This window comes from Bombyx mandarina, chromosome 04 (assembly GCF_030267445.1).
Source record: "Bombyx mandarina strain Sakado chromosome 04, ASM3026744v2".
NCBI classification, from domain to species: Eukaryota; Metazoa; Arthropoda; class Insecta; order Lepidoptera; family Bombycidae; genus Bombyx; species Bombyx mandarina.
In genome coordinates, this window is record NC_143211.1 from 7,324,492 (window position 1) to 7,350,882 (window position 26,391).

At 33.0% G+C, this 26,391-nt stretch overlaps 2 protein-coding genes across 4 annotated transcripts; one reads left to right on the forward strand and one right to left on the reverse strand.

Annotated features, from left to right (window-relative positions):
- Window positions 1-466: 466 nt before the first annotated feature.
- Window positions 467-7,540, forward strand: LOC114245523 (uncharacterized). Of its 2 annotated transcripts, XM_089740258.1 has the most exons (5): window positions 467-1,592; window positions 1,680-1,795; window positions 1,869-2,381; window positions 3,020-3,282; window positions 3,518-7,540. In XM_089740258.1, the coding sequence occupies exons 1-4, from the start codon at window positions 1,268-1,270 to the stop codon at window positions 3,257-3,259; spliced, it is 1,194 nt and encodes a 397-aa protein (XP_089596384.1). In that variant the 5' UTR covers window positions 467-1,267; the 3' UTR covers window positions 3,260-3,282; window positions 3,518-7,540. The 2 variants fall into 2 exon arrangements, with proteins under 2 accessions (XP_089596384.1, XP_089596385.1); XM_089740259.1 differs by lacking the exon at window positions 3,020-3,282.
- LOC114245519 (glycerophosphocholine phosphodiesterase GPCPD1) lies at window positions 6,558-25,591 on the reverse strand. Of its 2 annotated transcripts, none has more exons than XM_089740257.1 (7): window positions 24,334-25,591; window positions 23,718-23,943; window positions 22,744-22,953; window positions 21,973-22,095; window positions 20,885-21,019; window positions 12,578-12,724; window positions 6,558-7,680 (listed from the first exon to the last, which is right to left on the reverse strand). In XM_089740257.1, exons 1-7 carry the CDS (start codon window positions 25,401-25,403, stop codon window positions 7,633-7,635), a joined length of 1,959 nt encoding a protein of 652 aa, XP_089596383.1. In that variant the 5' UTR covers window positions 25,404-25,591; the 3' UTR covers window positions 6,558-7,632. The 2 variants fall into 2 exon arrangements, with proteins under 2 accessions (XP_089596383.1, XP_028033507.2); XM_028177706.2 differs by lacking the exon at window positions 6,558-7,680 and adding an exon at window positions 10,097-11,445.
- Between the last annotated feature and the right edge of the window lie 800 nt (window positions 25,592-26,391).

Sequence of the window (26,391 nt, forward strand, 5' to 3'; positions counted from 1 at the left end):
CTAAAATCACTTAATTATTAAATATTTAACAAATTTACAATAGTGTTTTACTCACTGCGGAATAAAACTATTTTATTTAAATAGTTCCGAAGAGATTTTGTCGGTAGCTTTTTTCCCGAAATATCTAAACAGAATGTCTAAATATGTTTTGATGACATATTTTAAAGTGGTATTTATGATTAGTGTCATGATCAATAGATTCCGACCGAAAAATGGATTTTTCGGATGAGGGCTCCATAATGAATTTAAATACATATAGATAATAGTTTTAGGGCATCGACTTTCTTGAGATCCTATAAAATACGTTTTAATTATTATTTTTGTATGTTTTAAGCATGATAAATTATGAAATTTTATATAATCAATCATATTAAATCGATATCAAAGTCAATAAATAATGTACAACCCAAAACAGACGGCCGAACTGACGTGACAATGACATTTGGCGCGCTAAACATGGCGGATTTTCGGCCTCATTAGACGGAGACGGAGATATTTACGTATATTCATGTTTCATTTTATGTACGCACTGAAATACTGTTATATTGTTTTCCTGCGAGTTAAAGTGCTGAGTAAGAACGAGATAGATATATGTTTATGTATGTGCCTTCAAAATGGGTGCTATTTATATAAGCAATTGTACGTATAGAACAATATGTCGTGTCCCTACTATATAGGTCTATGGTTTTAGTTTTGATTCTTGTCAATCTTTTTTTGTGGTACCTACATACTTTAATAATATATATTCTATTGCATTTAATTATATTGGATATGATCTTATTGTATAGAGGAGGCAGCCACGTTAAGAGATTTTTAGTGACGCGCCGCTCTTCTGAAGTAACTGATAATGAAATCATCTCTGTTTAACAACGTACCAATGTACCAACGATGTAGCTGGAATAGCCCCCTTATCAGCAAAAAGCTATGGAAAAAAATATATCATTAAGGTGGCCCCATTCTACAACAGGCATAGATTAGTCTCCAAATTAGTCGATTTATAGAGTCGAACAGATTTAGATAGTGTAAATATCATCTATCGCAAACTGCTTTGTCTTGTGATTTATTCATTAAACTGGACTAAAAAGACTAGTATCCAGGCCACTATGTAAATAAAAAGAAAAATATAATTTAATCATGTTAATCAGTAAAGTGTAAACACTACAAAACCAGTTAAGTCAGTGTTTTATGGTAGGTACAGTATTCTATTCTGTAATTAATCGTTACGTAGGTAGAAACTTAATGTTAGGCGTATAAATATTCAAGAAAAATGAATAATGCGGATAACAGCATTGAGTTTTCTGAAGTCAATGAAAGAAATGGAAACGTACACGAAGAAAAAATACGCAAAGGTTGGGTACAATTTGATGACGAACAACAAACACCAACTGTTTCCCATTCTGAAAATGAAATAGCAGTAACAAAAACACCACCTGTTGCTTCAACGCAAACCCCGGCACGTCCTACTGTTCCCGCTGTTTTGAATACAGAAACAGTTCACGTGAATCTTGAAAGAGGAGATAAAAATTTGGAATCCAGTACTCAATCAACTTTAACGAAAAATGTTGAATTCGTCAACGTACGCCATGGATTCTGTAAGTTTGACAATTGTATCAACTTTAATGAACAGAATTTTTACCTTTACTAAAAGTAATATTAATAAACGGACGTTAATTTTTCAGCTAATGGTGACATAATAGTGACATTGTTACCTGTTAACACTAAGTGGCCGTGGATTACAGCAGCTCAGTTTAGGCCAGAATTAGTACCTGAAGAATTAATGGCACAAGGCTTAACTGTTAGTAATATCTGTTTAAATATAATCTTATGTGTTTTATTGCATTATCATAATTTAAATGAATTTATTTCAGTTGACTGTCGAGGAATATGTTCATGCCATGGAATTACTAGTGAATGATGCTCGCTTTACCCTTTACAACATATGTTATAAGAGAGTTCTTGTTTGTTGGATTAGCCTTGCATTTCTCGTGCTTTTGGCACTGCTGTTTTCAGGGTTAACAGGTTTGACCTTGTTTTCCCTAGGAGTACTGTGGCTCATTTTCAATGCTGCTGCTATATTTCTCTGTATGTGGATAAAATTAAAATTATCCAAAGGATTGGACCAATGCCTGGCAAGAGTAAACAAACTATTAAACAAACATAAATTGATTTTGGCCTTAGATGATAGGGGTAAAATTTCATGTCATAAAGTGAACTTGTGTTTCATATATTTTGACTCTGGTCCTTGTATTATGCACATACAACAATTCATTGACACTGAAGAAGGAAAAACTATAATGCAAGGTTGGGAGCAACGACTAGATATTACTACTAATGACGTAGTTATTCAAGGGAGCCAAACTACTAGGTTATCACGTAAACAGGTACTATCTTTGAGAAATTATGCTTAATGAGTACATATAGGAATTTGAAGAACATAGTTTTTATAAATAAATTATTCACAGTTCTTAACATTGTTACAAAAACACAGCATTATTTTTAACTCATTCAAAAACCTGTATGTACCTTCATAATATATCTGAAAAAATAATTTATAAGTAGCTAGTATAATCAATCATAACACAATAATTTGGTAATAAGAATTTGCGACTGACATCAATTGAATTAAATAACTTTTGATAAGATTCAACATTTCTCAAATTTATAATATTTACATGCAACTAATAATATTAAATACAATTTGCATCATAATCAATAAAAGTTGTTTAATTTAAAAATATGCTTTACACTTATATTCATTTTCATCACTAAAATAAGCTATATAATCTGAACCCTTAAATCTAAATTTCAATACTCGAATACTCACGCATAATATTGTAAAATTAACATTAAAATTTAACACAATTTAGTTTAGTTCATTATCATTATACCTAATGCATAAGTTTAACAATTCAATTAAAATGCAGAAAAACATGATCTAAAAAGAGTGTAATACTAATACATACTTAGAGAGTAAAGTGGTATGTAGCTGTAGAGGGTAAGCACGGTAACGAATGTGCAGGGTTTAGAAGAGCAAGTTTTCTACCGATACCTGCAGCGATGGGGCAAGGACTATTTGCGTCGTCGGCTCGATTGGACATTAGATGAAGAGGGTGGCAACCCCGCGGCGCCCCGCCATTTACCTTTAGCACTGTGCCCCTGCCAGTATGTTGAAGAGATATTGCGGAACAAAGAACCTAAAGATACGAGAGCTTGTTGTCCCCTTTGCAACGATTGGCTCAGGCGCCGCGGTCTTGATTGACCAAACACCTACTTACACGTTTGGCAAGTCTAGTTTCATTTACTCATTGTATACTTACTTACATTGGTGGTGGAATTATATTAATGACTGTACCTAAACTATGTCAAGTTATAAACTAATTAGAATATAATTGCATTTTAATGATTATAACTGTGTTGTGCATGGAATATTAAGTGATAGTTGGCATGGTTTAAAAGATATTTTACTTCATCCACCACCACAATTGCATAAATGTTTAACACTTTTTTTTTATTTCAGGAACGGGGCGCGCTTCTATTCTTACGTTACGCTGCAAGATGGGGCGCGTATGTTCTCAAAAACAGATTGAATCTCGGTACGAATGTACCTGGCCGACACGGACATAAGTATGTCTGTCCATGTCAATACATAGAAGATCACCTCAAAGCAAAGCCACCCACAGGTATAACCAAGTATTTCTCACTGTCCAATCAAAATAATGAAATGTATTAAAAAAAAACATTTTTTTTCTTGAAATTTACACTAAATGTTAATAAGTACTAATGTTAATTATTTAAAAAAAAAATAGTACAGTTACATATCATTAAATCAGTACTTACTTATAGTTTTAAGTTTCAATATTTTACAAAAAATATTTGTTTAGGTATTATCTACATTTTATTTTATTTATTATGTTATTTAATTTAAAACATTTTTAAAAGCCTTTCGTGAAATGTATGTGAAATGTAATTTTAACAGAATCTTCTTGTATATTTTTACTATCATCGTATTACGTAAGCTGAAGTATATTATTATATTTTTTTTGAAATCCGTCCATAGGCCTACTATTTCTTAATTTCCATTAATGACTATTTTTGATGTGGCATTTTATATTTAATCAAACAGTAGGGATTATGTACATAATTAACTAATTTCTAATGAAGAAAAGGAAAAGTTATCAGTTGATTGCAGTATTAAAACCAACAGGAACTAAACCTCAACGAGAAGTATTAAAATTGTGAAATTTAAAAATGTTTAAGACTTACAATTTAATTTAATACTAGTGGTCGCCCTGTGGTTGAAATTCGACCATAATTAATTTAAAATAGAACATTGAACATTATAATTCTTCTTTAATCACAGATTTCTCCAGGGCTACACTATAGACAAATAATATATAAAGACAAACAATAATAATCTATTCTCAATTCGACCAAGACTTTAAAAATAAACAAAAGAGTATATATGCGTGTGTGTGTCAAATACATGGTAGTGTGTTTCGTGTCTTTTTTATTGATTTAATTTATTTTTTATGCATAATTAAAAAAAAACATTAACATTCTGCACTCCTTCTCTTTAATCTTTATAAGTGTGGGAAATTTCATAGTCCTCCATCCGCTCAATTTTCGTAAAAAGGGGTACAAAGTTTTTGCTTCACGTATTAATATATAGGTATACATAAGAACAATTCTTTATACAATCCTAGAACATGCTTATTTGAAAAATTTTACGCTTGGTATATCAAATAAAACTATATACATACAGTATAGGTATCTACATACGTAAAAATCTATGTTTTTTTTATCGTAGTTACAATTTTTTGATTATTTACTTCGGATATAGTTTATTCTTAATAAAAAAATAGCTGTTGAGTTAGAAGCCTTGTTGCATAACCAAAACGGTTTTAAAAGTGAGAGAGCAAAAGAGCGTAAAATTTAACGTAAATAATGAATCATTTAACCCTGATTTTTTACAATTTTTGTCTGTCTGTCTGTCTTTTTGTTCCGGCTAATCTCTGGAACGGTTCGAGCGATTTTGATGGGACTTTCACTGATAGGTAGCTGATGATATAAGGAGTAACTTAGGCTACTTTGTTTAGACTAGCTTTAATGTTCCGAAGCGAAGCGAGGGCGGGTCGCTAGTTTCGAAATAAAATTATAAATAGACCTTCGGATGTGATTTTTAGTGTTATCGAGCAAGGAGTCATTTCGTTGATTTTTATGAAAAATACATATAATTCTCTGTCCCGATTCACAGGACACATATAACTTTTCCACACTCAATTATTAAATAATTTCAAATTTAAACTACTTCGGCGTCGCCCGCAACAGAATTTCTGCAACTAATTTAGTTTACTCCAGTAGAACTTTTACGAACTCTTCCATACAACTTAACACCCTTTGCCTAAACGCTCTCACTATTGATTTTTCTACTATCTTTTAAACGACACTTGTCTTAATTTCTCTATTCGACGCCCGATTGCCCTCTCAGCAGCTGTGCAGAACTCTGAACCCCAGTTCGTAACAATATTTAAAATATCTCAAGCCCAAAATATTTAACTTATTACATATAATTTTTATTAACTTAATGTATTGTTACATACATGGAAAAATCAAATGTCATTGAAAGTATTAATTTTCGTTACTTTTATTTATTTACACTGCTACTGATTCGTTCAAAATCATATTATATACTTTTCTAATCGTCTAATGATGACGTTCGCGTCTATTTCTGACGAAAAACGTGACTGTCACAATTTATCATATAAAATTGACTTTGTAAATGTGAAACAAATTCGTTTAATATTGTCTTTCAAATGATATAAAGCCGATATTCCATTTTACAGAAACGTGTAGGTACGTCACGTACAGTATTTAGAATGATATTATTATGAAATGTTTTTAGTTTGTTTTATCTTGTATGGAATAATTTTATTTTATAGTTTTACTGTTATTCTTAAGTTTGTTAAAATAACAGCTTCATACTTACTATTCTTTAAATATTTATCAATAATAAGCCTTTGATATTAGATAGTGCTTTAGAGGGTTGCCAAAACAGTTCTTTAGAAAGAGTGCAGAAAATTTTTCGTTTTTTTTTTTTAAATTATAAATACAAATAAATTAATAAATCGGTTGTGGACACTATAATTTACATGTCTCACGTAGCCTCACTTAACGTAGCCTTGTTTTCTTATTTTTTGAAGTTATACTTCTTTAGGCGCGTTATGAAAAATTTATGAGAGTGAAATTTTACGATGCGCGCGCATCGTGACACAAAATTAACAGAATGAAGTTGTCCACTAAATCGCTCATTACAATATGACCGACGTAACTTGGCGAGTCTGAATATAGCCGCAGGAGAACTTTCCGAACCGTACCGAGAATTACCGAATTTATACGATGTCAAGAAAAGGGATGCCAATATGCGTGTTTGAGGATGTTGTGTAATCGATTTTATTTCAAATTGATTAAAATTTAAATAAAAAAAAGAAATAAATTTAATAAAAATAAAGTATAACTTCTTACGCGCGTACATAAGTACACGCACCCTTTTTTTAAATATATATATGGTGTTGTGCAGAAGCGGCCAATTTATAGCGTTACATTCCAAAATGAATTTTCCTGTTGTACTTGTATGTTCTTGTATTCAACAACTTCACATATTAATTCATAATCATTCCACGTTAAATACTAATATTAAGATAAAAAATCAAATTAATGTTTCTAATTAGTGGTAATAGAGCGTATCATAAACCGTAAAATGGGTACCACATCACTATCCTGCCTACTTCTGTCACGAAACAGTCGTGGCTTTCCGGTTTTAAGGGTGATGAGGCAGCTATAATACAATATAACTGAAATTTTCAATTTTTCACTTTATTTCTCAAGATGGGTGGCGGGATTCACCATCTATGGGATCTTTGATCCAGGTAGACATCACCCATAAAAAAGCAATCATATTTTAAAATTGTTTAAAATCAAATTTTGAATCACAAGTCTTACTAGTCATAATATTTTTCTGAATAAAACACTTAGGCACTGTAAAACACTATACAATAAGGGACGATTTCAAAAATTTCATGCAAATTACACAAGAAGACTATAAATAATAGTAGGTACATGTTCATAATGTACAATTAACGTAATAATTTAGATTTTGATAACAAGCAGCAGTATTCAATAAGGTTACCTTAAGTTCAGCTTAATATATGTATTAGATTAGAAACAAATTGTTTTACATAAACTTGTAACATTTTGCCACGTTTTTTTTTCCAATAACATTTGTTACCAATGGAGTACATTCAAATTTAAATACACAATTTACTTGTTTAGACAATAACAAAAGTTCTTTTGAGCGAAAATCATGTGTAGTATTTAAGTAAAATGTTGATGATGTACATCAAATTATAATTACATAGTGATGTGTTGTGAATAATAAACATTCCGTCCTCATTAAACTGTACTTACTAAGTAGATAAGAACTATTATATTACCTTCGTATTATACATATTAAATTTGTTGAAATATAATATAATCCCTTTAATATTTTTGTTTCATTTCACTTTTGCTACTTTGGTTTACTTCCACAAAAGCGTTCGTAACTAAGCCGCGTTAATAAATTGAATTAAACTAGATCTAAAACTGATGAGCACCTTTGTCATTTCCCGATGAATCTGCTAAATCCTTTTAGTACAGACATGCAGCAAAATGAACGTAAAAACAATTATTATTATTTTCGTATACAGGATATTAGAAGTAAAATCTACGCGATTTCTTCTATTTAAGTAAATAGTCACCATCGCTCACGTACACCATCAATGCCAGGGCATATTCCACAGCAAATTTTCTAAAAAAAATCTTACAAAATAGTAATTGCCATACCTTATCATAAATATTTGCATAGCATAGCACAGTATTAGCATTAAATAAATAAATACAAAAAAAGAGTTTAAATGTGGAACGTTTACTTATGGCTTCTGTATGCGCATATTTCCACAAAGTGAAGTTATACATCTTTCCACGTTTATTATCAAACCAGCAACTTGACTACACAATTTTGTATTGCTTTTTTTATAAGTAGTACGTTGGCAGAAGTCCAATGCACTGGGCGGACCAGATACGCTCTACCCTCAACACCTCAATCCTAGATGCCTACCACGCAAGCCGAAAATACAATTGAGTTGGTGCAAGATAGTCCAAGAGAAAGTTAAGAGTCTACCACCCTCAGCATTGAGGATAATTGAAGCAAGGAGGAGGAGTAAAATGACACGGTTAAAACTAATATAAATCATGGACGTGCTTGCTCGCCTGCAGTGTAACCAATTAATTATAAATTCACGACGGTCACGTAACTTTGGTCACGCAATGGACAGTAAAAGAAATCACTCACATATTAACGACTAGGTAAATACATAATAAGAGAAAAATACGTTTAATTCACACTCTGTTAAAGTAAAACCTTCAGAAATAATGTATTTATTTCATTCTCCCTCATACTAAATTCTATGATGATAATTTTATGCGTCGCCTTTTCGTTTCACTGAATTTCAAAACCAAATAATGGGGCCAAATACCTAAGTTTTTACTTCATAAATAAACGCCTAATAATATTGAAAAAGAAATATCAAGTCTAAATTGACTCATATTTCGAAAATTTGATTTTTCCGGAGGCGATAAGTAAAATATTAAAAATTGTTGCATTTAAGCTTTCAGTGTTAAATAACTCTTATTTGCCCAAAATTAGAAACATGTTTGACTCCGTAACGTAGTAGTTAGCGTCCGACTTAGTGGTCGAGGATCTTGGGTACGATTCTTACATCGGGCAACTGATACTGCTAATAGTTAAACAAATTGGAATTGCATTATTTTTTTCTCCGTTGCTTAAACCAGCTGGGCCATCTGGTGTTAATTGGTTACCGAAGCCTAGAGATATGAGGTCGAAGTTTTAATGGTTTTATATAACGACATTCCCAAACCGGAACTCAATACTGCTTCGTAACAGATATAGGAAGGATATTCCACCTATCCTTCCGCTTCGAGAAGGCGACACCACGACATGAAAACCCTCTTTTCGTAACCACCGGTAATTACATACCCGGTCCTGTGGACCGAATGGTAAACAGTCGACGTCGCCCTAAACACGTCATTACAGATCCTCCCGATCCATTAACGGTGCTTTTAGGTAGCAGAAGCATCGGTCACCGTCCTCATCGAACCCGTCGCTTGAAAAAGGGCTCGACGAGTGAATTAACCCATAGACACAGCCCACTGAGTTTCTCGCCGGATCTTCTCAGTGGGTCGCGTTTTCGAGCCGGTGGTAAATTCTGCGAAGCACTGCTCTTGCTAGGGCCAGTGCTAGCAACACTCCAGTTTTGAGCCCCGTGACCTACACGTCAAGGAGAAGCTGAAACAGCCTCTCAAGGCTATCAACATAGGTAGGAAAAAAAAAAAAAAAAAACCTATCCTTTCCGGGGTACAATACATAGGGCTTTGATTTTTATACACAATACAAAAATAACGATGTTTTTTCTTTGTGTTTACTAGTCATTCGAAAACACGTGTTAGGAACGTATTTCTTTACAAAATTTGATAACATGTCTGCTAGATTTGAACACAAAAATGGTGGCATTGCTTGACCCGAGTACACTGAGCGTCTTATCCTTTAGGCCACGATGACCACAATGTTTTCACGACAGTTAACAAAACTTTCACACGAAAAAAATCAAGTTCCATAAATTAAAATCCAAAAGACTTATTTCAGTGCTTGATCTATAAAAAAATAATTAACTTAAGACGATCCCCACATGTGAAATCGCGGGTAAAAATGAGTATTATAAACGTTATCAAAACATAAAAGAAATAGTTATTTTAGTGAGCTTAAATAGACCGACGTCATGATTGTTTCGTATCCATTTGCATGCTAATTAGTGATTTAATTTGAGTAAATACTTTTCGCAAGAGAACCAAAATAGGCAATCAGTATATTTTATTAATTAGGTATTGGTGTGAAGTATTTTGTGAGTGTTACGGTATTATGATAAGAATATAATTACATATTTATTATTATTACAAAATTATGGGAACCGAAATAAAATAAAAATCACGAAAAAAATTTTTTATGTATTATACTAAAAATATGAATTATACTAAAAAAACTACTTTTGTATTCAACTGGAGACATTTTCGGGAATTGCATTCTAATAAAATTATAAATTATCACAGACTAAAAATTTACTTCAACGTAAAATTAATTAAGGAAGAATTTTTCTATTTAAATTATTTTTATGAGCTAAACAGAAAAGTGGGAAGTAAGTATAAAATTTAAGTCCAACAATGTGAACTAAAGCTAAGTATGGTTTTAGAAACAATACAGTATTTTATTCGTTTTCCGAGAGTCGTAGTCAAAACTAGTCTTACGGTTTAATTTGTCGACATTGAAATATTGTGCTTACTACCGGTAATTATCAATTTATTAAAAAATATTTAATTTTTTCAAAATTTGTATCTTTTATTAGAGTATTTTGATGTAATAATTGTATATTATTAACATAACATTAACTTAAAAAATTTACATATATAATTTAAAAATATAAATGAATAACCAATTGAAGAATAAAAGAAATTGACAATAGTTAGCCAAATATTTGAATATTGACGAACTACACGTCATTCGTACCTTACACGTAAACTGTAAAGTATTCCAAAAGTCGGAAATAATAAAACGATAATTCTGAACGCGAAATTAAACTGTAAAAATAGTTTTATTACATTTATTTGGTAAATAAGTAATATTTGTTTAAAATCAATCATTGGTTTAAATTGTAAAATTACTAGCCTAATTCAAAACAAAATTAAAATATTGGATTCATTGGGTTCTACATATTATCGTTAATCAAACGTAAAAATAATATTTGTTTAATAAGATTAAATTGTAATAATATTGTATAGATATTATTATTGATATAACATAAAATGGAGTTACTGCAACTATTTTTATCTCACTATGCAGCGTTTTTTTTTCTTTACAAATTGAGCAATTAATTTACATGAGATGAAACTTCACATGTCTTTACGATCGTTTTCGATCGTGCGGGATTTTTTTGACAACCCTAAAGAATTATCTCCAGCCGGGAACAGTCCCTGAAAAGACATCCGCTGTTCTTTGACTTGACTTTCCTTGTCGATTACGGATATAATTTCACGGTTTCTTTTTAAATTTTTATCGGGAGCCTCATCTCTTAGGTCCATCGAGGAAGCGAGAGACTCCAGGGAGGTAGCTGTGGAGTTTTGTTGTATTCTTTCGCGGACAGAGAGATCAAAGTAAGGTCGGTTTTCTGATTCAATGGTCTGGAGTGATGAAGAGCTTCCAGGTGGATGTAAATCTTCAAACGCCGCCAGTCGCATTATTTCTCGTTGGGACTCTCGGGCCTCGACGAGGAATATGCTCTCCTGTACATTGTCATAATGATAGTAGATTTACATGTTGCTTGATAAATAACTAGTTTGTTTGCTATTATGTTGGAACAATTATATCATGAAAATGTATTACTACTAGGGGTCGTTTTCAAATTTGGGGCCAAAAGCGAGTTATTTGATTTAATTCTCATAACCTTAATGTTACCGTAATTGAGTCGTCTATTATCAAAGGTGGCAATCTGTGCATTTGGACAAAACAAAAATTATTGATATGTCAATACAGATTGATTTGAATATAACCGTCTCCTTCAAAGAATACGGTTCAAAACCTGCATTAAATAAAGGTTAATACTTAACCTGTTATTTATCTAAGATGTCGTTCAGAAGAGTTTTGTGACTGCCAATGGAATACAAAGTCAATAATTCGTTTTTCTGATTTACCAATAATTGTCCAAAAGTCACATTGCCGGCTTTGATAATAGTCGACTCAATTATAAGTACAGTAAATTTGTTGTCATGACAACAGGCACGTGTTCCTATAACTATATATTCGTAAACACTGTTAAATTAGAAGTTATACATTAAAACTACCTCAAACCTCATTCGCATCACTGGTTCGAAATTCAAATTCTAACTTGTTTGCTATTTTTCCAGTAATGCGTGTTGAAATTCGGCAATTTTATTTAATCAGTAGATATACAATAAAAAAGGAAAACTAACTGGATACTAGAACATTATTAAAAACAAAAGAAGTACGATGTCTAAGCTTTTAAAAAAAAGGTCCTATTTAAATTGTCCTCCGTGTTGGCGTTATCAAATGTGTAAAATGAAAAATATAAATGAACATATATAATATTATCTATAAATGAGTGATACACTTGATTGTGATGAAGCATTTTTTATGCTGAACATGCCTAAATACAAAAAAATGGAAAATTAAAGAAAGTTTAAATTAATTAAATCGTTACTTTTTTGGCCGCAAAATTGAAAACGATCCCTAGAAGCGTGAAGCGATTGAACTATATAAGATTTAAAAAGCTTGCTAATAGCACCAAGTAGTAATAAAAATAAAGCTTTTGTAGCGTGATAAAATGGCTGTGCTTTTAAGATAATTTGTAATCAAGTGTAATTGGCATTTACGAGATCTAAATAAGATATAAATTACCTTGACTTCTTTGGTTATGTATTGATCTAATTTATCATAGATCACAGCATGCAGCCCCATTTCTTTTAATTTCTTGATCGTATCTTTGTCGTTGTTGTCGTCACCCCAACAGAATATGACTAAACCTGCATCTGTCGCTAATTTCACCTGGAAACAATAATGTTTGTCTTCTGAGATTCATTTTTATAAAATGGCATGTGACTAGGAGATGTATGGAAATGGTAGTGCAAGGTAGAGGGGGAAGAGGTCGACCGAAGAAGACATGGATGGAGTATGTGAATGACGATATGAGAGAGAGAGGAGTGAGTGTTGAGATGACGGCTGATAGAAGAGAATGGAAGAGAAAAATTAGATGTGCCGACCCCACCTAGTGAGATAAGGTGGAGAAAAAGAAGAAAATAAAATCTTCGAAAATAGTCGACCGATGTATTATATATGGTCACAGTAGTATAGAAATGTAATGATTTATGTGGATGGAAATCCGTATAGAAATGTGATGATTTATGTGGATGGAAATATAAACAGATTTAGGATGACAGGGTTTACGTGAGGATATTACTACTATTAATACGGAAGAACAGTAGGTGAGTAGTAGTGGTAGTTCGAGGAAACAACTAACTTCTGTTTAATTGCCAGACTGTGTATAAGCCGCGCCAATAAAGAAACGAATCGAAAATGGCGTCTATGTACCTGCACTGACAGATGGTAGGGTTAACAAATAAAAAGAAACATAGAAAGAAAAATTTGTTTATTGTAAAACAAATGAGAATGTACTTTACTTTGCTTTGTGCCCTGGCAGAGGGGGAGGTGTCTCGTCTGGGATGCAACTTGCGTAAACACTTTTCCTGCCAGTCATCTAAGTAGCACAACTCGAAAGTGAAAAAAACTCGAACTCAACAACAAGATCAGTAGGCTTAGTGCGAGTTTCAAAAATCGAATCGAATGACTCGCATCGAATGACTCGCATCGAGTGTACGCTCTTCACGGTGAAACGTGCGGAGCTCTGAGTGCGAGTTAGTCGATTTGCAGGACGTTTATTCATCTTGAAAAGCGATATTTTTTTCTTTTATATTGGTAGCACGCAAGGTTTGTTTTTAAGGCGTTTAATTGAAATGCCAAGCTTTCTAACGATATTTATAATTAGTCGGGTAATGGGTAATGTACCTGTACTTAGTGAGAGTTTTTTTAATTACTCAATCGATGTTAATGTTATGTTTAATTTGTGTGAGTTTGTATCAGTGCCACCTAGTGGTAAACTTATGAATCCCATTTTGTGGGAGAGAGAAAGTTTGTTTATGTTGCTGTCTCATGTATCGAATAGCTTTACCAAAGTGAGCCTCTCGATTATTGTATGTGCGAGTGCGAGTTACAAATTAATGGATTTTGAGAGTATTTCTTCACTTTCAAGCAAGTTAAGTAGTCACTAAAAATTTTGCCGTGAAACCAATACAATATCAAGATTTTTTCTTTCGTTTTTCATAATAATATTGTTTTTTAAGGTTTTATCTATTCTAATGGTTTATACACATATATTTTTTCGGTTAGAAAATTTTATAGACGTCTAGCTAGTTGTAAATATATATTAATTCTTTGCTTTTTCATTTAATTCTTATTAAATCATTGCTTTTTTTTAAAGAGTTGTTTGATGAGAGAGAGAGAGAGTGAGATAGTTTTTTTTTTTATTACTTAGATGGATGGACGAGCTCACAGCCCACCTGATGTTAAGTGGTTACTGGAGCCCATAGACATCTACAACGTAAATGCGCCACCCACCTCGAGATATAAGTTCTAAGGTCTCAGTATAGTTACAACGGCTACCCCACCCTTCGAACCGAAACGCATTACTGCTTCACGGCGGAAATAGGCGGGGTGGTGGTACCTACCCGTGTGGACTCCCAAGAGGTCCTACCACCAGTGAAAGAGTATTCTTTATTGTACACAAAATGAATAAATATTGTGAAACATTCTTTCTTGGTCTTATCGCTAAGAGTGATCTCTTCCAGACAACCATTAGATGGGCAAGAATAATTTCGAAATGAATTGCACACTGTGTACCTATCTATTATAGAAATATATACACACACGCACATACACACGCGCACACACACACACACACGCGCGCGCAATATACATATTTACAGGTACATACGTACAGATTTATATTTATAAATTATATAGAAATTTGAACAATGTAATAATAATTTTGCTTCTTTACACATTTATAAATAAGGATGGATGCTCGTAATAATTTTAGTATATTTAGGCCACCTAATGAATATCATCAACACTATTACCGTAAATACAATCATTTTATAAACGTTCAACGGGTAAATGATTAAACCTATGTAAAACATAATTTCTTAATTAAAAAAAGCTGAAATAATTGCCTATTCCAAGATTAATTATGTTAAGTATGTCTAAATATGTAATTACAATTAAATAAATTCTATAATAAACTTCTAATTCTAATACTTCTATTAAAGTTACTAAAAAAATATGTTTATGCTGGGCAGTTTTCGTGTATTTTAAAGGTTACGCCATTACGGCAAAGTTTGTTTACGAAATTGCACCCTTAGAATGGAAGTGGTATAACTAAAAAAATTAAGATTAGTTTTATATTTCAAAACACTTATGTATTATTATTAAGAACCTACATTTTAAGTAGGTAATACGTGAAGCAAAAATGTTGTACTCCTTTTTACGAAAATTGCGCGGACGGAGAAGTATGAAATTTCCTACACTTATAGAAAATATAGAGTAGTGCAGATTGCTAATATTTTTTTTTTAATTGTGCATAAACAATAAAAAAATAAACTAAATGAATAAAAAAACCTTACACACATTACCATGTATTTGACACACACACACACACATGCATTTATACTTTTTTTGTTTATTGATTTATCAATCTGTGGTCAAATTGAGAATAGATTTTTTGTCTTTAATATTATTTTTCTATAATGTAGCCTTGGCGACATAGAGCAATGATTATTATAGAAATGATGATAATAGAAAGGTGACAATAGAACTATAATAATGTTCAAACTTAAAATTTAAATAAATTATGGTCAAATTTCGACCACTGGACTACCATTAGTAGATAATAATAAAATCATTTATTGCCTTTCACACAGATTTAGATTATTACAGGCAGCCTACAAGGAAACAACAAAAATACAAAACACTATTATATCATTTCTAGCAAGCAGCTCAACATTTGCACTTGTATATTATTAATAGGAATTTTATTAAGAATATTGACAATTTATGAGGAATTTGACAAGTACGGATTAGTTATAGATATATGTAGTTACATATTGTAAATTAAATTAGTTTTATAAGTGCAATAAAAAATAATTTAAATGATAAAATGATAAAGCCATACCATTTTCCAAAGTGACGATTAGAGGGTATCCTATTATTCTTTTCTATATTATTCTATCAGCTTATAAAATTAAACAGTCTCTTTTAGTCTAGAAAAGGACAAAGTACTCTTTCTGTCTTTTTCAAATAAAATGGCATGCCTTAAAGTGTTTAAACCGAAAAACTAAAAAAATACAATTATTGTATTACAATATTGAAGTTTAGCAGAAACTAAGAATTTTGGGTTGAGCCACTTTAATTCTAAAGGTACAAAATAGTATTGAACACGTGACATTACCCGAATAATTTTGAAAGTAGGTGGTTCCCATTAAAATGCTGTTAAAATGCGTTGTATTTCATTTAGACGGTCTAATGCCAAAACATCACGTGCTACCAATATACGAGAAATAATATTATTGCTGCTCTCGGTGAATAAACGCACTGCGAAGCGAGTAGCATATCTCAACTCACACTCACAATTCTTCATTTTTCACCGTATAGAACGTAAACTCGATTTGATTTTGATTTATTCATTTACAATTGAACAACTAGGAAAAAAAGATGAAAAGACATTTTGGAGGGACCGCGAGGAGCTAAATTGTGTGAATTGTTTTATTTTGTCTATTTAATGTTTCTTAGTTTATGCGTATTTAATATTTCTTCGTGTATAAGTGTAATTTTGAGACCGTCCTGGCCTAAAGGTTAAGGCGTCCGGTGTATTCGTATCTTGCAATGCACCGGTGTTCTAATCCCGCCGGCGGGTATCAATTTTTCTAATGAAATACGTACTTATCAAATGTTTACGATTGACTTTCACTGTAAAGGAATAGCATCATGTAATAAAAATCAAACCCGCAAAATTAATTTGCGTAATTACTGGTGGTAGGACGTCTTGTGAGTCCGCACGGGTAAGTATCACCACCCTGCCTATTTTTGCCGTGAAGCAGTAATGCGTTTCGGTTTGAAGGGTGGGACAACCGTTGTAACTATACTGAGACCTTAGAACTAATATCTCAAGGTGGGAGGCGGCATTTGCGTTGTAGATGTCTATGGGCTCCGGTAACCACTTAAGATTAGGTGGGCCTGGAGCTCGTCCACCCATCTATGCAATAACAAAGTAACGTGGGTTTATTAACTGTATAGTATCTGTGAAAGTGCAAAAATTAAAAAAAAATTAACAAAACCGCTGGACGTAGCTTCTCGAAGTCTTCGAAAAGGTCCACTGAAAAAAATCTCAGTATATAATCAGCATTTTGCAGAGATTATATTTTATCCCATATTATCTGATCTCATTTCATTTCATTCCATGCCAATTGATTAATGCTTCAAATTAATCAAATCCATTTCACTCCATATTATCATTTTTCATAAAAAAAGATTAGGCTTTATGGCATGATACTTTTGCCTCTCTAGTTGGAAAAATAGAACTACTAAAGAAATACTCGATCGAAACGTTAAAACCCACTAATTTGTAACACGCACTCGCACAAATGTCATTCGTGGTATTCATTTCGATAAAATTACTCGGTTACGAGATCACAACGTTAATATGAACTCGTTTGTACGTCGTACGTTTGCCGCTAGGGGCGCTGTTCCAATTGCATACAAATTTGAGCAAACTGGCTCGCTATCGAGAGCGTTACAAAACTCGCACTAAGCACACTGAACTGTTTTTTTTTTTGCATACTGTACTGTGTGCGACTAAAGACAGCAATAGTTTAGAGTGAGAGCGCATGATCGCCGCCGCCATTTTAGATTCGTTTCTTTATTGGCGCGGCTTAAACTAACATAACAGATCCCACTAACATTTAAATATTGTGTAATTTTGCTAGAACAGCACAGTAAAATCATCTAGATATATTCGTACGTATCTTCGTATTTTTAACACATTATCATTAAAAATAGTGTATTAAAAATAAAATCTGAAGAAAATTATTATTTACTGTACACAAACAAAGCCGGAAATTGTCGTGATGTAAAGGACAAGACACCTGATGCATTCGTATTGAGCGATGCGACTGTGCCGGTGTTCGAATCATGTAGGCATATACCAATTTTTCTAATGAAATACTCAGAAATACGTATCTACTTAACAAATGTTCAAGACACGATGAAGAAATAACATCATGTAATACAAATGAAACCCGCAAAAATTACAATATGCGTAATTACTGGTGTTTTTTTTTCTACCTAAGCTGATAGTCTTGAGAGCCATTTCAGCGTAACCGTAACTAATAGGTGAGCTCACGGGGCTCAAACCTGCCGATGCTGCTAACACTAACCCTAGCAAGAGCAGTGCTTCGCAGAATCTACCACCGGATCGGAAACGCGACCGACTGAGAACATCCGGCGAGAAACTCAGTGTGCTGTCTGTGGGTTAATTTACTCGCCCAGCCCTTTGTCGCAAGCGACGGGTTCGACGAGAACGATGACCGGTGCATCCTAACATTCCTAACACCGGTACATTCGAAAACCTAAAAGTACCGTTAGTGGATCGGGAGGTTCCGAAATGACGTGTTTTGGGCGTTAATGGTGGTAGGGCGCGTTGTGAACCCGCACAAGTAGGAATCACCACTTATTGCTTATTTCCGCAGTGAAGCAGTAATGGGTTTTGTTTTGTAGGGTGGGGCACCCATTGTACGATTTAGAACTCAAGGTGGATGGCGGCATTTACGCTGATGATGTCTATGGGCCACATGTAACGTCTTCCGGCAAACGATTTGCTAATTATATCTTTGTACGTCTAATTTTAGGCGGTCAGCGTAGAGACATTAAGACCTGTGAAGACACCAGATCAAAGCTTCAATTGAATTAGAGTGATGGTTATCGTTTCAAAAGTAATGATTGCTTCATGGCATGATGGTGCTACCATACGGATTCACAATACGTCTTGCCACAGAGGTGAGAATTATTCAGGAGGACCAGACGAAGGTTGTTAGGTTAATGAGTTGAGAATATTGATATGACGTATTGATTGTGGCAAATTACTTTTAGTAGGCCATGTTCGGAGCTAATATCACACAACATTCTCTAGTCTGAAGGGATAACACGTTCACAGTTACTAGAAACCATGTTTAGCTCGACGGAGACTGGTACCTGCCATTTAATATCTCAGAATATTAGTACATCACTATTTTAATAAGTGAGATTTTCTGAAAATATTCCCAAAAGAACATCCCAAAGATTTTTGGACGATTCTCGACATATTGGTGCGACTATGGGGAGAAAGTATAATTTCAACGTGTTAAGCGAGATAATATTGATTATTATTGACTAATTCGTTTATAACATTGATATCTTCAATTGTAAATTGTGTTGGTGTTGGTGTTGAAGTTGTTGACCGGATAAACAAAATAAACAAGTTATTTACGCAACAAATTACAAAAGTATAACATCCGAGAGGAGTTGCGTGAGCGAAGCTTGGCAACGTGATCTATCACGTGACGTCCCATAGTACGATCTAATCTGTTGCCGGATTCGACTCAAGGCCACGTTATTGTAAATTTCGTGCCGATCGATTTTATTAGGGACTTATCTTGTTCGTTTGACTAGATAAATCAAACATATCAGCAATTTTTTTTTGTTATAAATATTATAGTTCCCTCAAATAAAAGCAATAGAAACCGATTTTTATATTATTTTTTTTTGGAACGAAGTTCCTTATTTTATAAATAAAAATATTTACTAACAATCACGCCACGTTAACTGGTCCCGTGCTAAGTTCGTAAAGAACTTGTGTTACAAGTACCAGATAACGGAAATAAATATAATATTTTTATTATACACATACATATAATTAATATACACCCATAACCCTGGAAAGACATTTATTTATATTTATCATACAAATATCTTCCCTTGGCGGGATTCGAACCCGCGACCCCTTGTGTAGTGACCATGTCACTTACCACTACACCAGACGGCCGTTGAATATATATGTTTATTTTAATATATATTTAATATAAATATGTTTATTTTAATAAGTATCCGTTCAGTTTAAAATTCAGTGAAATGAATTGAGCGGTAACTTATTTTATAAAGAGCGATGTTGCCATTAGCAATTCATAAAATTATATTGAAGTAGTAAATCGCATAAAACCGGTCACAAATTACATTCGCCACTACATTTTGTGATCCATATAAAATACAAAAGAGTAGAATATTCTTAAATTATATTTTCTGGTGTTTGTCATTTAACTTTTTTTCCTACCTAACTGTCAGCAGCTTTTAGAGACTTGAGGCTTTAGAAGCTCAGTCTAGAAAAAATTGCTAACATCTGCCCTATAAAGAGCAGTGCTTCGCAGAATCTACCACCAGATCGGAATCGCGACCCATTGAGAAGATCCGACGAGAAACTCAGTGGGTTCTTTCTGTAGTTTATGTTATACGTCGAATTCGACGAGAGACCTATTTTTTTTTAACTTAGAATAGTGGACTAGCTGGTGTTAAGTGGTAACTGGAGCCCATAGACATCTACAACGTAAATGCGCCACCCACCTTGAGATATAAGTTCTAAGGTCTCAAGTATATTTACAACGGCTGCCCCACCCTTCAAACCGAAACGCATTACTGGTTCACGGCAGAAATAGGCAGGGTGGTGGTACCTACCCGCGCGGACTCACAAGAGGTCCTACCACCAGTAGACCAGAACAGAGAACGGCCCAAATGCCTAAAAGCAGCGAGTGGATCGGGAGGCTCCGAAATAACATGTCTAGGGCGACGGCGGCTATTCGTTGTCCCGTCAGTTGGGTGGGAGGTGTAACTTGCACACTTTAAAAAAAACAATGTCGAAAACAAAAAAAAAGGGTTAAGATAATGAAATAATTAATGAAATATATAAAATGAATGTTAGTGTTGAGTTTTCAATTAGGGTCGGTTTTGGTTATTGAACGAATACTATATAGTTGTATTTAACCGTACAACAAAATTTTTTAATTAACTTACCTGTGTAGGATCACGGAGCAGATCCTCGGTGTGCACGACGATGCCCAGCAGATCCGAGCTCACGGCGCTCTGTACGGCCGCCGGGATAGACAGACATCTTGGGTCCCGGTACGGCTGGTACTTATTAGTGATACCCTAGAATAAGTTTTCGGACTGTAAATTACCGTTTTGAATGTTCTAAATAGACGTGTTTATCATTCATAGATAACATGAATAAATAATTAATATAAAAACAACAGATGTTTCTTTTATAACATTTTAATTTAGGAAGCTATGTATTTAAATAAACATGACTATTCTTGATTACCATTTTCGTTGAAATGTTAACGTAACGAATTAAGTGACTTCTAATTTATTAATAAAAATTAAATCTAATAAATATAATGAAAATTTGATATAAATTCAAACTAATTTATTAATATTAAATATGATCATAATTGTAATATTTTCAATTTTAAAATATATGCCATAATACTGTAAATTCTAAATGAAAGAAACACTTAAATTTCGTGATGAACTATTTATGCATTGGTCGAGCCTATCTTGAACTCGCCTTGTCTTTACTAATATATTTTCCGGAGGAAAACATTTAATTTGAAGTCGTCGTGGCCTAAAGGTTAAGACGTCCGGTGTATTCGTATTTAGCGATGCACCGGTGTTCGAATCCCGCAGGCGGGTACCAATTTTTCTAATAAAATATGTACTTAGCAAATGTTCATGACTGACTTCCACGGTGAAAGAATAGCATCGTGTAATAAAAATCAAACTCGCAAAATTATAATTTGCGTAATTACTGGTGGCAGGACCTCTTTCTTGTGAGTCCGCACGCGTAGGTAGCACCGTCCCGCCTATTTCTGCCGTGAAGCAGTAATACGTTTCGGTTTGAAGGGTGGGGTAGCCGTTGTGACAATACTGAGACCTTAGAACTATATCTCAAGGTGTGTGGCATTTACGTTGTACATGTCAATGGGCTCCAGTAACCGCTTAACACCAGGTGGGCTTCACAGCTCACGCTCGTCTACACATATAAGCAATAAATAAAAAATCTATTTCTACAAATACAAAGTTAATACGCCATTTATACTCACCACAGTCAAAAACATTACAGGATATTTGTTTTGCTTATTCCTAACCATAGTACATATGTCTGGATTGAAGCAAGAAAACACAATGCGGCGTTCACCAGCATGTTTCAGTACCACTTCCAACACCTGAAACAAGAATACTACACTAGTAGCTTCCCACTAGCAGCTGTGCCAGGGTGGATTACTCTTTACAGCACATAGTCGGAGAGCTGTGTTCAGTAGTGGGAAGAAAGGCAGCCTATTCTATTTTCCAAGGTTCAAACTATTTCCATGCGGAATTTCGTCAAAACCGGTTCAGTAATTTGGCCGTGAATTCGATACAGACAGTTACTTTCATTTTAATAATTTTATTTGCTGTGTAACTAACTCTTAATAACATAAAAATCATTTAAAAAATATTTAATGTCAGCTTTTTGTGACATCTGATTTTAATGGAACGAAGCTTAATTACTGTAAATAAATCTAGGTCTACATGTTAGAACTACATAAAAATCTGTTCAGTAGTGAAGATGTACACCGACAAATAAGCAGACATAATGAAAAGAATTTAAAAAAATGTTTATTTATCTATATATAATTTAATTTGAATTTTATAATAAATTAATATAGATATGTATAAAAAAAGGTGCTTGGTATTACAGATACGAAAAATAGCCATCATGCAATTAAGAACAACTAACAAGTTTTAAAGTTTAGTCATCTTTAAAATGCAAGGCAATTAATTATTATAATGATCTTCTCTGTTATTTAAATTAAATATAATTATCACCTTACCTTATCAACATAAGTGTTCATATCAAATGGATTGTTTAATTCAAATGTGCCATCATTCATTTCCATTGTCCATTTTAATTCTACATTGAATCCAACATGGATATCTATTGCTTTAAGAGCATCTTCTAAAGTCGGAAATGGTTGGTGCTCGTCCAAGTCATCATCAAAAAATAAAGTTTCTTTACTTCGTCCTTCTACAAGATGGTATACCTGTAAACAATATATCAAGATCTTGTTACAGGCTGTAAGCAAACTCTAAAGTTTGCTCACAGCAAACAACAAAGCTAAAACATAAATACATATTCAGAACAATAATTCTGAATAAATACGTCTTTTTACAATTTTATTTTATTGCTCTTTTTTTGAGTAATTTTTATGCCTAATGGTATAAATATTTTATAGGGCGTATTGGAACAGATTCTCAAAAATACAATGGTGGTGAAGGTTAGTGATGAATTTTTTAAGATAACTTCAACTTTACAACTGCGATGGATTCTAAAAAAAAATTATGTTTTTTGCAGTACGTGAAATTTTTATTACAGCTCAATCAAATAACATCTGAGGACCATTGGAAGTGAGCATTCGCCAGTTGTACATATCAAAAATACGATACAATATATTGTATGCTTAGCTTCATAAAATAAAATAATTTATTGTTTACTTTAAAGCAGTTTAAAATTGTTTTGTGAACTTTGAAAGTCTCCTTAAAATACAATAAACAAAAAAGGTGATCCCAGTACTTATACTTTTAATTACAGAGTAGCATCCTTTTAATTATTTTTTTACTACTGCATCTTTTACACTTTTGTTTTCAATAAATGCTTAAAAATACAGTTTTACACTTTTTAATGTAATATATTTTAAACTTGTGACTCCAGCTATAGCAAACATTGGAACTGATATGTAAAGAGAATTAGTTTCTGGTGAGATCTTCACTGTGATGAACTGTAAACAGCTAGGCCTCATGAATGTACCTTCAGTTTTTGTAGGTGTTCCAAAGTCAAGTCCTTCACTGGTAATTCAAGCATTTCTGTAAATTCAATTTCCTTCTTTCTTTTCATTGATATGCACACATAAAAGTCATGATAAATAACTGGTATCATATCTTTACTCAGTTGAACATCAAACTCTAGCAGATCTGCACCACTTGCAGCTGCTTTTTTAAGGGAAGCTATTGTATTCTCACGAATAGCATTTCCTCTGAAAAGGATTATTTGTTATCCAATGGACTTTTTAAGAATATATCCATATATAAGAATTGTGTTCTTTTTTTTTATAATAAATATTAAATAACATACTTCTGAATAAACATACATATAACTGTAAAATATATATCCACAATAAACAGTGTGGCCCAATGATATTTATGAGTGAGTGACTATTTATGAGTCAATTTTTTGATTAAAAACTAAGCAGGTATAGAATATTTTACAATTTGTAAAGGTCATAATAATTTGTGTGCAAAGTTTTTTGAAGAATAACCTCATTTAGCAGTCTATGTGCATTGAAATTTTAGTATTGATAATGGAATGAAAGAAATTTGTATTTATTTAAACTGCTTGCTGATGATGTGAGCTGAGAAACACTTACTCTTTTGTTTTAAAACTTGCACCCAAGCCTCTGTGTCCCACTTCTAACCCTGTCCAACTTGAGTCCCAATACTTGGCATATGAAACCTGCAAGTTACAAAGCTTTTCCTGCATAGGACAAACGATTAAGTATCCAAAATTCACAGTTCCGAGAGGTCGATGTTTTACATTACATGTTACTGGCAATTCTAAATTACCTTCTGAGGGCTTGAACATGTTTGGTAACACATAAGTGTATCCAACATGACAAGGAGGATCTTCAGATGCTGCACGACTACTATATGAATAAAAGTCTATTAGATAAGCCAGCTGCTTGGGATTTGGTGTGGTAACATTTACTAGCAGAACATCATTTAATTTGTACTCTCTTCCAAATTGTTCCTGTGGTTTTAAATGACAGATATTAGGATCATTAGCCAGTGTTGCAACTTCCACTAGCACTCCAGCTGGTAACTCAGTATCTGTGGTATCAGTACTTAGCGAAGATTCTTCAATATGCGGTTCTGTTCCAAAGAATAATTTCACTGGAGTGACTTTAATATTTATGAGTCTTTCAGCTAAACGGCTTTTTAATTGTAAGGGATTGTTTGAAAATTTAAATTGAATTAGAGTTTGATTGGTAAGCCATCCAGTACTGATCCCTTGTTTTTTATCATATTCCCCAAATACATCTTGGGTAGGGTGAAGCATGGTTTGTTTTATCATTCTTGGATGTATATTTGTTTCCCATTTACGAATAAACACGTCATTTGAGTTCTCATTTAAGAAACATATGGCGTAACGATATAAAACTTCACAAGTATTTGGTATTGTTAAAGTTTTAAGCCAAAGATTGGAAGCCTCGTCATAATCCATCATAATTATTTTTGTGTAGTCCCATTCACCAAGTTCTGGAGTGTTACCTGTTACGAACACTTTCTCCTTGATGGGATTTATATCCGGAACGGTTACTGAGAATTGCCATTGTTGGGAAATTAGTTCAGCCTTTTGTTCTGGTTCAGGTTCGGACATTTTTCTTTCTGGTTTGGTTTTTTGTATTTTTCTTTCTTCTAAGAAAAACCAACGTTGCATTATATTAATTTTACCATTGTTTGCAATTTGCCATTGTTTATTTAACACCAAAGTTTTATTTACAGATACTGCGTTTTAATATTTTATCATTCTAAATTTACACATAATTTGCCAACATTATTTTTTATGACAAAATTAAATGATAACTTGTTGTTTTTGGGTTGTCAATATGATAGATACCATAGATTATACACTTATGATAGATACCGTACCTACATAAAGGTACGTAGGTAGGTACCTACAGCTACAAAATACTCTATTCTATGTATCTATTGATTTAACAGTGATCTCGAACGTCATAGAGCGAGATCGGTAGACTTGCCAGCTAAAATCGGTATGCTTGTACTATTTTGTACCCAAAATCTATATTTGTCTCAAAATATATACAGTATTCAATCGAATTCGTTTATTTATTGAAAAAAAAAACGTACAGACTAATTTATAACAATTATATTTAAGAATAATAATTTTTTTATACCAATATTGTTTGGCTATAGCTGTAGTCATCGTCGAATTAATTTCAAAATCAAAACAATTAGCTGTATTAAAGAGTCGTTTTGCATGTTGCTGTTTTGTTTTCAAAAGATTAATATGTGAAAATATGCGTTCAACGTTAGCGGATGAATAGGGAAGTGATAAAATATTAAAGATGAAATTAGACAACAAAGGAAACATTTGAGTTTCATCGCCACGTTTTAGTAAAGTTACTTCATCCCAAAATAGTTCTACATCATTAGGAAATGTTTTGATTTGTTCACAATTTCTTAAAATGCGCCACTCAATATCAATTTCCTGGAAATCATTGCTCTGAACAATATTGGGAAAGAGCCTACTCTTAAGAAGTATCGAAGTAGTTTTGCCAATTTTAACATTTTTTGGATCAATAATGTCTAAAAGTGTCAAATCGGTAGAAAAATCGGGAGGATTTATATGTATACTTTGAAATCGTAGAAAAATCGTTATATTTCGGAAGAACAGAGCCCATATC

Bases quoted from the DNA above. Each gene is read 5' to 3' on its own strand.
- LOC114245523 (XM_089740258.1), top strand. From the start codon at position 1,268: ATGAATAATGCGGATAACAGCATTGAGTTTTCTGAAGTCAATGAAAGA. The intron at 1,593-1,679 runs GTAAGTTTGACA...TTAATTTTTCAG, and splicing joins CAACGTACGCCATGGATTCT to CTAATGGTGACATAATAGTG. The intron at 1,796-1,868 runs GTTAGTAATATC...AATTTATTTCAG, and splicing joins TAATGGCACAAGGCTTAACT to TTGACTGTCGAGGAATATGT.
- LOC114245519 (XM_028177706.2), bottom strand. From the start codon at position 25,403: ATGCAACGTTGGTTTTTCTTAGAAGAAAGAAAAATACAAAAAACCAAA. The intron at 21,020-21,972 runs GTGAGTATAAAT...AACTTATTCTAG, and splicing joins CTGTAATGTTTTTGACTGTG to GGTATCACTAATAAGTACCA. The intron at 12,725-20,884 runs GTAAGTTAATTA...TATTGTTTCCAG, and splicing joins TGCTCCGTGATCCTACACAG to GTGAAATTAGCGACAGATGC.